A 12,930-nucleotide genomic window follows, 5' to 3' on the forward strand; every position below is an offset into this window, starting at 1 on the left:
CTGATGGTGGGCTGGACTTTTTTCCTTGGAGTCTTTCAATAATTACAGTTAAGACCACTTAATAACTGTCCACAGTGTTATCCCTTTCTTAAAATCCAGGAACAAGCTTGACCTCAGACAGGACAAATTTAAGAACCTCCATGACATCAGAATTTAAAACTTCATTGTAATTTCCTAATCAGAATGTTTGCTTTGGTATCTGTCAGAAGAAAGAGAAATGATACTTATTATAGTACAAATAATAGCAACGCTTATCTGGAACTTACTACGTGCCAGATACTGTTCTACTTATTTTATTCACATTAGCTTACTTAATCCTTACAACTACCCAATGGAATAGAAACTTTTATTATCTCACTTTGGAGATGAAGAAACTATATTATCGAGAATTCAGGTAACTGGCCAGTCCCAGTGCTCCTCTGGGCAGTCTTTTACCTAGTCCATCGCCCAAACGATTGGTGAGGTTATTGGCCACCAACTTTAATTCTAATTTCCTGTTGCTTAAATTGTCTCGTTAGTTGTGGTAAATTCAGGCAGGTCGACTGCAACAATGTAGTCACGCCGACCACCAGGGTGGTTCCCTCTCTTAAGCATCTGACTCTTGATTTCAGCTCAGGTCATGATCTTGGTATCATGGGATCAAGCCCTGCTTCAGGCTCGGTGCTTAGCATGGAGTCTGCTTGTCCCTTTCCTTCCGCCCCTTCCCCTGCTCATGCTCTCTCTCTCTCTCTCAAGTAAATAAATAAATCTTCAAAAGCAAAACAACAACAAAAAACCAATGTAGTCATTCATGGGTTATTCTTCATTAATTTAGCTCCTGACCTCACACCATACATTAACATTTTTTAAAAAAGCATATGAGTTGAATAATTAAAAGTAAAACAGTGAGGGGGCACCTGGGTGGCTCAGTGGGTTAGAGCCTCTGCCTTCGGCTCAGGTCATGATCCCAGTGTCCTGGGATCGAGCCCCGCATCGGGCTCTCTGCTCTGCAGGGGGCCTGCTTCCTCCTCTCTCTCTGCCTGCCTCTCTGCCTAGTTGTGATTTCTGTCAAATAAATAAAATATTAAAAAAAAAACAAAAACAGTGAGGGATGCCTGGGTGTCTCAGTGGACTGGGCATCTGCCTTCAACTCAGGTCATGGTCTCATGGGATAGAGCCCAGCACCAGGCTCCCTGCTCAGCGGGGAGTCTGTTTCTCCCTCTCCTTGTTCTCTATCTCTCTCTCTCTTTAAAGAAAAAAAAAAGTAAGAAAGTGAAATTGTAAAAAGTCTAAATAAAATAGTTAAGTATTATGCAACCATTAAAATGTATTAAAATGAAGAATCTGTAATAGCATGAACAATGTTATTATGTAACATTAAGTTTAAAAAGACAAAGTTATTTATAATAGCAAGATGACACATGAGGAACAAGCTGGAAAGAAACGAAACAAAATGTCAGTAATCTCTGGGATGTGAGACTATGGATAATCTTGCCCTTTTTCATTTTTTCTCTATTTTCCAATTTTTCTAAAGTAAGATTTGTTTCTTTTATAATCAGGGGGAAAAATCAACACATTTTTAAAGGGCTATTGCATGAGTCCTGGAGAGAGATAATACGATATCTATATCTATATCTGTAGATATTATAAGATATAATAAGGTGAACCAAAGTGTAATGGTAGAAATGGAAATAGAAATAGTAGAAATGGGTATAGAGGAGGACATGCCAGAAGCATGTGAAAAGCAAGAGGGGGTTAGGGGGCAGTCGAAGTGTCTCTGAAGTTTGACACCTGAATACCAGTGAGTCAGAAGCAAGAGCAGTATGAAAGGGTAACAATGAGTCTAATTTCTAACAATAGGATGCATATATAAGTCTTGAAAGGCACTTCGATGAAGAAATTAAGCAGCTTTTTGAAAGTTCTGAATTGAAACTGAAAAGAGAAGTTGGGTATAGAGGTAGAGATTTAGAAGACATTGACAAAGAAGGGACAGCTGGAACAGTAGGGATGAAATTGTTCCTCAATGACGAGACAATGCTGAAGGCATCTCTAAAGAAAAAGGCGTACATCTTACAGCCAAAATATAAAAATTTGCCCACTTAATACAATAGGAAATATTTTAAAATGTCAGAGAAGGACTCAAACTATGAAATGTTCGTAAAAGTCCCATGAGGAAGAAAACATGTTTAAATATAAATACCAAAAACAAGCCAAATTTTAGATAAACAGGATAAATTCTCATTCAAAAGGGGACCAATATTGACTCTTTGAAATAAACAAAACCAAGTTCTTGAAGCCTGATTGTTTAATGATAAAAATGTAGTCACATTCCAGTTATTTTTCTGATCCTTATAGTTTCATCATACCTGGGCAAGTTTTACAGTTCTATTTGAACATAGTCATCTTATACATATGAGCCATATGCATACATTAGTAATTATCATTGATCATAAGGGGACCCAAGGAATGGGGTACAAACTGTCTCATGAAAGGAAGTATCACTAGAAGAAAAACTATACAAAGTGGATTCCCACAAGAGGTGAGCTGGCCAAAGCCACCTTTACCTAAGTGTGAAGTCATTAGGCAGGGCATTCCTCCCAAGCAGAGAACTTATTTTCTCTTAAATTTTTATCAAATATTAAGATTAAATTTAAAAGAACTTATCTATAATATGAGCATAAATATAAAATACTAACATTTTAATAAATTCAACACATTTGGGAGAAGACACACCATGTTTACACAAGTAGAAATATCACAAGAAATAAAAGAAACTGCAATAAACTTTTAAAACTATTTATTGCACATCTTATATAAAGTTGTGATTTATTAATATTTTTTCATTTTAAATCAATATTTGTAATATAATATTTTAAGCAAATAAATTATGAAATTTCTATCAAGTTCCACAGGTTTTATATTAGATGGATTCCCACGGTATCCTGAGGAGGCTCTGTTTCTGGGAGAACGTGGATTTTTCCCAGATGCTGCTGTTCTTATACAAGTCGATGATCAAGATATTTCTGATCGACTCCTTCCTTCCCAAATCGAAAAGTGGAAAGAGAAACAAAAGAAAAAATTAGAAAGGAAAAAGCTCATCAAAGAACTGAAGGCAAAAATCAAGGTATGTATCCGGTAAAAACATATGGGAATAAATTTGTTCAGCATCTATTCAAATTATAATGGTCTTCACAAAAATGCAGTTTTCTGGGGCACCTGGGTGGCTCAGTCGGCTGAGCTGCTGCCTTAGGCTCAGGTCATGATCTCAGGGTCCTGGGATCGAGTCCCATATCAGGCTCCCTGCCGAGCAAGGAGCCTGCTTCTCTCTCTGCCTCTGCCTGCCACTCTGCCTGCTTGTGTGCTCGCTTTCTCTCTCTCTCTTTCTAAAAAAAAAAAAAATGCAGTTTCCTGATTTTAATACCAAAGTCAATATGAAAACACTTTTAATCATATATTAATACTATTTATAATTAAATAGTTAAAAATTATTTGCAGCCTCTCTGATTTGCAATATGTTAATGCTTTTCTGTCCTAGACAAATAAAATTAAAGATAGTGGCAGCACTAACATATCCCTGTATCAGACATAGGACCAAAGTGGGAGGGGCAACATAAAGAATTAAACTTTTCAGTCGCTTTTTCACTAGTTCCTGGAATGATGATGCCATCCATCAAGATCTAGATATTGGTTTAGGACATCTTTTCTAAAACTGAAATCAGGTGTATTACATAAAATGTTCAAAAGTGTCATAGGGAATCCAGCAATTCCAATTCTAGGAACTTATCCAACAGAAATGAAAACAGATCCACATAAAGATTTATATACAAATGTTCATTACAGCATTATTCATAACAACCAAAAAGGGAAAAACACCCAATATCCATCAGCTGATGAATGGATAGATGAAATGTGGTAGATAGTATACCCTGGGATCCCACCCAAGATGGTGATATAAGAGCCTCTTGATTTCATCTCCTCCCACACACACAGCTACACATGAAGTGATTCCCTCTGAAAGAAATCCAGAAATTAGCTGAGCAACTTGTACACATCGGACAAATGAGAAAATACCCGTATCGCCCACATCAAAAGAGTTGCTACCCGAGAGTCCAGCTTCCAATCCATCTATCCAGTGTGTGATCCTCCCCTTTGGGACACTGACAGGTTGTGGCACATGCTCAATGACTGGGAGCCACTGAGAACAAAAAAAGTAGCTTGAACAATCATGAAGGTTTGAGAGACAGCCAAGAACTCAGTCCAAGCTGATTGATAAGTTTCATCTCCTACACAAAACCACTCTGTGAAGACTAGGAGTTGTGGCTTCTTTACCTAATGTGCAGAAACTAACACAGAGTCAAAGAAAATGAAGAAAGAGAAGAGGAAATAGAGCTTACTGAAACAAAGATAAGTGATTTACCTGACAAAGAGTTCAAAATAATGTTCATAAGATGCTCACAGTGTCAGGAGCACAATGTATGAACAAAGTAAGAATTTCAAGAAAGAGAGAGAAAATAAAAGAAAATAAAAAAGCTGAAGAATACAGTAACTTAACTGAAAAATTCAATATAGATGTTCAATAGCAGACTAGACGCATAGATCAATGGAACAGGACAGAGAGCCCAGAAATAACCCTATGCCTATACTGTCAATTAATTTACAAGAAAGAAGTCAAAGATATATGATGGAGGGCAGATAATCTCTTCAGTAGATGCTGGGAGAACTGGATAGCTACATGCAGAAGAATGAAACTGGGCACCTTATTGTATACTATCCACAAAAATCAACTCAAAATGGATTAAAGACTTGAACATAAGACCTGAAACCATGAAACTTCTAAAAGAAAACATAGGGGGTAAGCTCCTTGACATTGGTTTTGGCAATTACTTTTTTAGATTTGATGTCAAAAGCAAAAGTCAACAAATGGGAACTACATCAAACTAAAAGGCTTTTGCACAACAAAGGAAGCCATCAAGGAAAATCCACAAAATATGAAGACCTTATACAGCTCAATAGCAAAAAGAAAAAAAAACTGATTAAAAAAAATAGATTAAAAATATGAAAAGAATTTGGAGGATCTGAATAGACATTTTTCCAAAGAAGACATACAAAGGAAGAAGAGGTACATGGAAAAAGTACTCCGTATCACTAATCATCAGGGAAATGCAAATCAAAACCACAATAAGATGTCACTTTATGCTTGTTAGAACCGCTGTCATCAAAAGACAAAGGATAACAAATGTTGGCTGGACTGTGGAGAAAAGAAAACCTTTTGCACTGTTGGTGGGAATGCAAACTGGTGCAACCACTGAGGAAAATAGTGTGGAAGTTCCTAAAAAATGTTTAAATACAAACTACCATATGATCCAGCAATCCTACTTCTGGGTATGTATCCAAAGGAAATGAAAACAGGATATGGAAGAGATATCTGCACTCTCAAGTTCATTGCAGTAGCATTTAAAATAGCCAGAATATGGAAGCAACATGTCAATGGATGAATGGATAAAAAAGATGCTGTGTTTGTCTGTATAGTGGGACATTATTCAACCATGAGAAAGAAGGAAATCCTGCCATTTGCAACATGGATGGACCTTGAGGATATTAAGCTTAGTGAAATTAGCCAGACAGGGAAAGACAAATAGTATATGGTATCATTTATATGTAGAATCTAAAACAAATTCAAACTCATAGAAACAGAGAGTAGAAAAGTGGTTGCCAGGGACTGCAGGGTGTGGGAAACAGGGAGAAGGTGGTAACAGGTACAAACTTTCAGCTATAAAATGAATAACATCTGAGGATCTAATGTATAACATGGTGACTATAGTTGATATCATCATACTGTATAATCAAAATTTGCTAAGAGAATAGAACTTAAATGTTGCCAGTAAAAAAAAAAAAAGTAAATATTGAGGTGATGGATATGTTCATTAATTATATGGAAGGAGTCCTTTTACAATGTATGTCTATATCAAACCATCACAAAATACCCTTTAAATATCTTACAATTTTACAAAGCTGGATGAATGAATGAATGTGTGGTATATCCATAAAATGGATACTATTCAGTAGTTAAAAAGAACAAACTATTGATAACACTCTACAACATGGATGAAAATCATTATGCTTAATGGAAGAAGCCAGGTCAAAAATAAAAAATAAAAATAGTACGTACTATGTGTTTCATTCCATTATAAGATATGTCCTGAAAGGGCAAATCTATAGGTCTAGACTAGGGCAAAAAGATTGAGGCTTTCAAATCTGTAACTAGGAAGGCAAAGATGGGACATGACAGCAGCATTAAAGAATGTGAAGGGCTTTCATACTGAAGAGAGCTTGTAGGTGTTCCAAATGGCCACGGGGAATGAACTACTTGTTGGTAGGAGGAAGGGACAGGGAGATGTATTTCATTACTAGTGATAGTTTCCAAAAACGACACAAAACAAAAAAACAAAACCAAGATTGGAAGCATTGAGCTATTTGTCAATAAATAAGCTAATCAATTAACTCCAGCTCTGAGAGACACTATGACTTAAATTATTTAATAGGTTGTTAGACTGTATTTTATTAGTGTGATAAAAGATTATCAAACATTTTCAACAAATTGCTTCCAAGTACTTCCCTATTTCTCCGTGTACATAATCTACCTCTTTACCAAGGCAAACAAATAAATAATAAATTCAAAAAGGTGTTCTAATGTTTGTAGAAAGAATGGCTGCCCCCATGTGCTGTTTATCCTCTGGAAGGAAAGAGCTAATGAGAAGTTCCAGAAGTACAGGTTGTAGTAGCGTAATTACCACCATCACAAGCTTTTCTGGAAAGTTTACCATCCTTCCCTCCAAATTTTATTCCCACTTTGCGAAAAAGTAGATTTACTAATACATAAAAAGTGATTTAATCATCATCCATTAAAATGTTTAAATGTCTCTATAACAGGATGATATGATTTCTAAAAGAAGGGCTGAACTTCTAGCAGAGAGAGAAAAAAGACATAAAGTGGAGGTAAGTAAATAAAATGGTTGCTTTTTTTTTAAAAAAAGCAGGATATCCATAATATAATGTTTATATATTATATATATTTTACATATCAACAGCATAAAATAAAAAGATGTTTAGAAAAAGTCTTGAAGGAAGTACACAGAGTTTATGTCTGAGTAGTAAGATTATCACTTTTTTTCTTTATACTTTTTGATATTCCATAATTACTTATAAGGACCCTCCATTATTTTTATAATCAGAAAAATGAACATTTTTTTAAAGGAAGGAAAACCACTGAAGAAATCTAAAAAATCAAATTCAAAATATAGTACTACATTAAACTATATTTCTTTCGGATTTTCATTTCTGCCTTTCACACTTGCAGCCCATGCCCCCAGGGAGGTAGTCTGGGAGTCTGGGATTGAGGTCTAGACAGGGAGTCTGGGAAGCTTTGCTGGCCCTAAAGTAAAGATTATGTCGAGATAAAGAATGGAACAAGGCAGAACCTGTGAACTCTCAGACTTATATATTGCGCAAGGGTACTCAGTGCAGTTCCTTTTCTCCATCTGCTGATTCTTGAAAAAGACAAACCTGAAGATCATGGATTTTGTTTTGTTTGGAGAGGAGCTGATCCCGAAATGACCTCGCTGACACCAGTGCTGCAGCCAAGCTTACTCAGGGGTGCAGAATTTAAAGAGATGTGACTAGACATGCTAGTTCTAAGAAGTTACTGGAGGCTCATATTTATGCAGTCAGTTTACACGTAACCCCTGTAAACAAGGCAAACAGTAAGAGGGTTCCTGCCTTCCGCCATTTCCTTCTGGCATAAAGCACCCTGTACCATCTTTTCAAAACTGACTCTCCTGTGATCTGATTTCCAATCATATAAAAACGTTCAACCCAACAAGGGGAAGGAGAGAAGAGGGATCCCAGGAAATAGGACTTGCTGCACATGGAACCGTGTCTCCCCCTGGTATGGATGTGCTGGACTAAGTACAGAGGACTGCTGATACACAGCGACCGTAACTGGGGGTCCAAACATTGCAGAATAGGGGCCAGGACAATTGTTTCTTTGTCCAAACAAAGTATCTATAACCAAACGTCGATCAAAAACCATTAGACCGAGAGCCATCTGGCGCCATCTAAGGAACAAGAAACTTCCTCTCCATTATTTGCCTTGATCTTCACTGATCCATCAGCAGACTTTAATGGAGCACTCACTGCATGCCTGACACTAGGGGTTCAGCCATGAAGAGAAGGGACAGAAGTTTCTGGCTGCATTCTACTCTTCATTCCCTGAACCAACATGTTCTGAAATTCTACTCTGTTCAAGGAGTTATGCTGATGTTTAGGATTAAAAGAATAATACAATCCAGACATCTAACATGGGCTCATGCAAAATTACTACCTTTAGTCCTTGGGAATCCCTAGTGGTCCCCTTAAGAATCACCCCAATAGGGGTGCCTGGGTGGCTCAGTTGGCTTAGCATCTGCCTTTGGTTCAGGTCATGATCCCGGGGTCCTGGGATCAAGCCCTGCATCGGGCTCCCTGCAGAGGGAGAGCTTCTCCCTCTCCCTCTGCTATTCCCCTGCTTGTGCGCTCTCTCTCTCTCTCTCTCTGTCAAATAAATAAATGAAATCTTTAAAAAAAAAAAAAAAAGGAATCACCCCACATGTCTCAGCAACATATTACCGAAAAAGTCCAGACTTTGGGGTTGAGCTGAACTAGACTGTTATCCTTTCTCTAGTTCTTGCTGACTCTGTTCACTGCTGGCTCCCCAGTGCCTAACAGTGCTGACACATGGTAGGGACTCAACAGTTGTTTTGTTGCTATTGTATAACCTTGAGCAAGTTTCTTAATCTCTCTGAACCTAGGATTTTTTAATTGTAAAATGAAAAAAATATATTAATATCTAGTTTCCTGAATTAATAATACTTTAATTTCTCCTCTTTGCTATTTTTTAGTTAAACCTGTTTTGTTTTTGTTTTTGTTTTTTTGTATGTAGCTGAGGGGCACCTGGGTGGCTCAGTCGTCAGGTGTCTGCCTTCAGCTCAGGTCATGGTCCCAGGGTCCCGGGACTGAGCCCCACATCTGGCTCCCCGCCCAGCAGGGAGTCCGCCTCTCCCCCTCCCACTCTCCCTACTTGTGTTTCCTCTCTCACTGTCTCTCTCGCCGTCAAAAAAATAAACAAAATCTTTTTTAAAAATTCATGTAGCCGAGATAATTTATATAAAAGACACGAAACCTAGACTATAATTCTTTTATGCAGGAAAGATGTATACCTTGTTTTTAAGAACAATAGCTTAAATTACATTAATAGACATGTTGAGAGATCTGTAAGAACACAGGAAGTCAAGCAATTATATATGTGAGTGTGTGGGAGGTGTATTTATATAACTATATATATATAAACTTTCAGAGTCACATACACATGTCATTATATATATACACATATATACATTTTCAAACAGACTAATACTTTTTAAGTGATTGTTTTACTTGCAACAGCTATGCTCATTTTATTTTTTATTTGGCAGAGAGAGAGAGATCACAAGTAGGCAGAGAGGCAGGCAGAGAGAGAAGGGGAAGCAGGCTCCCTGCTGAGCAGAGAGCCTGATGTGGCGCTCAATCCCAGGACCCCAGGAAACCTTCTTTTTCTTAAGAGAATCCGTTTTCGGGATAAATTTTAAATGTTCTTAATTTATAATTTTTCTATCTGTTAACATTAGAGTGATGGGATATTTTAAACTAATTTTCATTAAAAATTTTGATATTCTATCTTATAAATTAAGTAGGTTTTTGTAAGTTAGCTCTCCTAAGACTTACTCGTTGACAAAATTGGCTCTATATCCCCACACAATTAATTTATACAAACTGACATTGGGAATAAAGTTCTTGAACTTTTTAATGAATCAAAGATGAATACTGTGTATGGATTTTCTTAACTTCTTTGATGAGAATTTTATGGTATGTCCTGCTACTGCCTCAGACAAAGAAAAACTAAACACGTGTAACATCCTAAGCCTCACCCAATGAGATTGCCACAGTCAGTTAATGGGACACCCTGACTCAAATCCATTCTGACTCTACACAGACCTTGGAACCTACTTTTATGAACAGAACCAGAGGCCTTTTCACCATTTGCCTTTTGTATAGAATGTGCAGCTCCATGACTCACCTTGACATGACAACTAATTGGGAAACCATATGCTAATAAAGCCCTTCCCAGGTTTGTCTTCTCCTCCTTAACAGAAGTCATTGCCCTCACTGTCTGAATTTTTTGCAGCAGATAATACATTTTGAACGTTAGAAATTACTTCAGTCTGGGGGAGTGGGGGAAGCAGCTTGCATTAATTTTGTAGGAAAATGTCGCCATCTTGTGGAATTTTAGTCTCCAAGTGTAACTCAAGAATAATCTATAATTCAGCCGCTTTGTATAGAGATTTAGTTTCCATACTTTCCAGTTCCTCAGAGGCCTCCCTTCTACTCCTGGTCCTCGCTCCAGAATCCTGGCCCTCGTCCTGTTCACTGCCTCCTTCTCTGGTGCCTCAGTCTCTTTGACTGAATTGTGAGTAGCCATCGACAGGAAAAAGCCAGAAAGAGCCAGGACAGGGAGCCAGACTGTAAAGGAGCAGAATTGTGAGGGACCATATCCAGGTGAATAGTTAATAGAGATAAATACCCTGAGTACTAAGGGGAAGCCAAAGTCAGGATCTGAATGAGGTTGAAACAAGGTTCAAAACCAACCACCAGGCCAAGACCATCCTCAAGGCCTTCTAGGGAGAAGGTAGAGTATATAAGCCCAAAGGTCTATATGCAGAGAGCTCTTTGGGATGGAATGGAAAGTAAAGGTGTGTATGGGGTGTACAGGTTGGGGACCGAGTTTTTTTTTTAAAGCTTTTATTTAAATTCCAGTTTAACATACAGTGTAGTATTAGTTTTAAGTGTACAATATAGTGATTAAACCCTTGCATACCACACCCAGTGCTCAAGGCAAGGGCACTGCTTAATCCTCTCACCTGTTTCACACATTCCCGACCACCGCCCCCTTCCCCGACCCCAATTCATCTCCCTTGGATTGAGTTTCAAGGTTTGAAAAACAAATGGTTTGGAATAGTGTCTCCAAAAATCCACATTTAGAAGGCAACCAGGTATAGTAAGGGAATTTAGTGTCTGCGTCCGTATTGGGAAGCCTTAGAACTCCAAGTCTTGCACTTCTCCTCTTTCCATTTCTTCCTATCTCATTTCTTCCCTAATTGTAAGCATTCTAAGTATAATTTCCATCACCCTCCCGGCATAAACTTCCACAAACTAGCCTCGCCCTTCCCTTCCCCTACAGACAGAAAGTTACGAGAGCGCTTACCCCAAATCTAGTCCTATTTCTATGAGACCGTGAATTTTGTTTCCTGTTTGTCTTCTTTATTTTCTCTTTTCCCTTTCCAGCCATCTCTGGGACTGTTTGAATGTACTTTAGAAATCCATTTTATTTATCTATTGGCTTTTAAGTTATACCTCTATGTACTGTTTTATAGTGGTTGCTCTATACACGCTTAGCTTTTCCCACTCTACTTCGAGTCAATATCATTCCATGTAATAATAGAAGCCTGTGACTATAGAAGTCCATTTACATCCAGCCCTGCTCCACTAACACTCTTTATGCTCTAGTTACTTGTTTTATAGCCAAATTTATTATAAAGTCCATAAGAAAAAAATTACAATTTTTGTTTTAAACAGTCACATGTATCTTGAAAATTTTAAGAGGAAAAATAAGTCTTTGACATTTACCCAAATACTTACCATTTCTGTAGTTCTTCATTCATTCCTGTGGTTGATGGAAACCAGAGAGATGAGAAAAGAATGTGGTCATTTGAATTGTTTTCTTGTATGATTTTTCTCGACTGTTTTCATGATTTTCTCTGTATCTTTGCTTTTCGATAGTTTATGATATACCTGCATGTCATTTTCTTCATTTTATCTACTTTGGGGTTCACTAAGCTTCTTTAATCTGTAAATGTATGTCTTTTGCTAAATTGGGAGAACTTTGGACATTATTTCTTCAAATATCTTTGCTGCTCTGTTTGCTCTCTGTCTCCTTCTGAAAATCAATTTCACATAGAACATTCACTATCATTCCACATGATCTTGGGGCTGTTAACTTTTTCAGTCTTTTTCTCTCTCTTCCTTAACTTTGATAATTTCCTTTGATTTATTTTCAAATTCACTGGTCCTTCCCTCTGTCATCTCCAGTCTGTTAAACCCATCTGGTACCTTATAATTTCAAGTACTATATTTTTTTGCTCTAAAATTTCCATTTGATTTGTTTTTGTATTTTTTTATTTCTGTCCTGGGATTTCCTATCTTTTCATGTATTTTCCTTTTCCTCATTAGTCATAGAGATAACAACTGCTTTAAAGTTCCTCTTTGGTAACTCTAATACCCAGAGTGGGTATTTAATAATATCTTTTCTTATGAGAATGGGTCATGTCTCATGATCCTTTAATATTTTGAGTAATTTTGGATTATATCCTAGAATTATGAATGTTATGTTCGGGAGATTCTGAATTCTGTTATATACCTGCAGAGACGGCTGGTGTTTTTGCTTTAGCAGGCAATTTACTTGGTAAGACTAAACCTGCAAAGTCTGTCATGCGGGCAATGGTGGCAGTTCAATTGATACTGTTCTCAAACAGCCCATATGTGCCTGACTCAGAGACGTGGACAGTCTTTACAAACTAAATATGTTGTTCCCTTATCTGGTTCCCTCAAATCTGAAGTTTACGCTCACTCTTCAGTGCCCTGGTTGTGTCTCCTTCCCCTGGTTGTCCCAGCTGAAAATACACCGAGCTCCCTATCAGAGTTTTAATCACCCTATGCCACCACCACTGTAACAGAGGCTGCCCTCCGAGCAAATGCACAAAATTAGAGAACTCATCCTAAACCAAATGCTCCCTCCTAATTTTTACTGTTTCCAAAATCTGC

General features: G+C 37.5%; 1 protein-coding gene across 1 annotated transcript in view; it reads left to right on the top strand.

The window, feature by feature from the left end:
• Nucleotides 1–12,930, top strand: part of AK9 (adenylate kinase 9) — a 120,798-nt gene that overhangs the window by 79,044 nt on the left and 28,824 nt on the right. The window contains exons 27-28 of the mRNA XM_080806437.1: nt 2,884–3,103; nt 6,910–6,975. Coding sequence (XP_080662563.1) covers nt 2,884–3,103; nt 6,910–6,975 — 286 coding nt within the window. The remainder of the gene's footprint in view (nt 1–2,883; nt 3,104–6,909; nt 6,976–12,930) is intronic.

The sequence above is a fragment of the Martes martes genome, assembly GCF_963455335.1.
Source record: "Martes martes genome assembly, chromosome: 6".
Taxonomy (NCBI): domain Eukaryota; kingdom Metazoa; phylum Chordata; class Mammalia; order Carnivora; family Mustelidae; genus Martes; species Martes martes.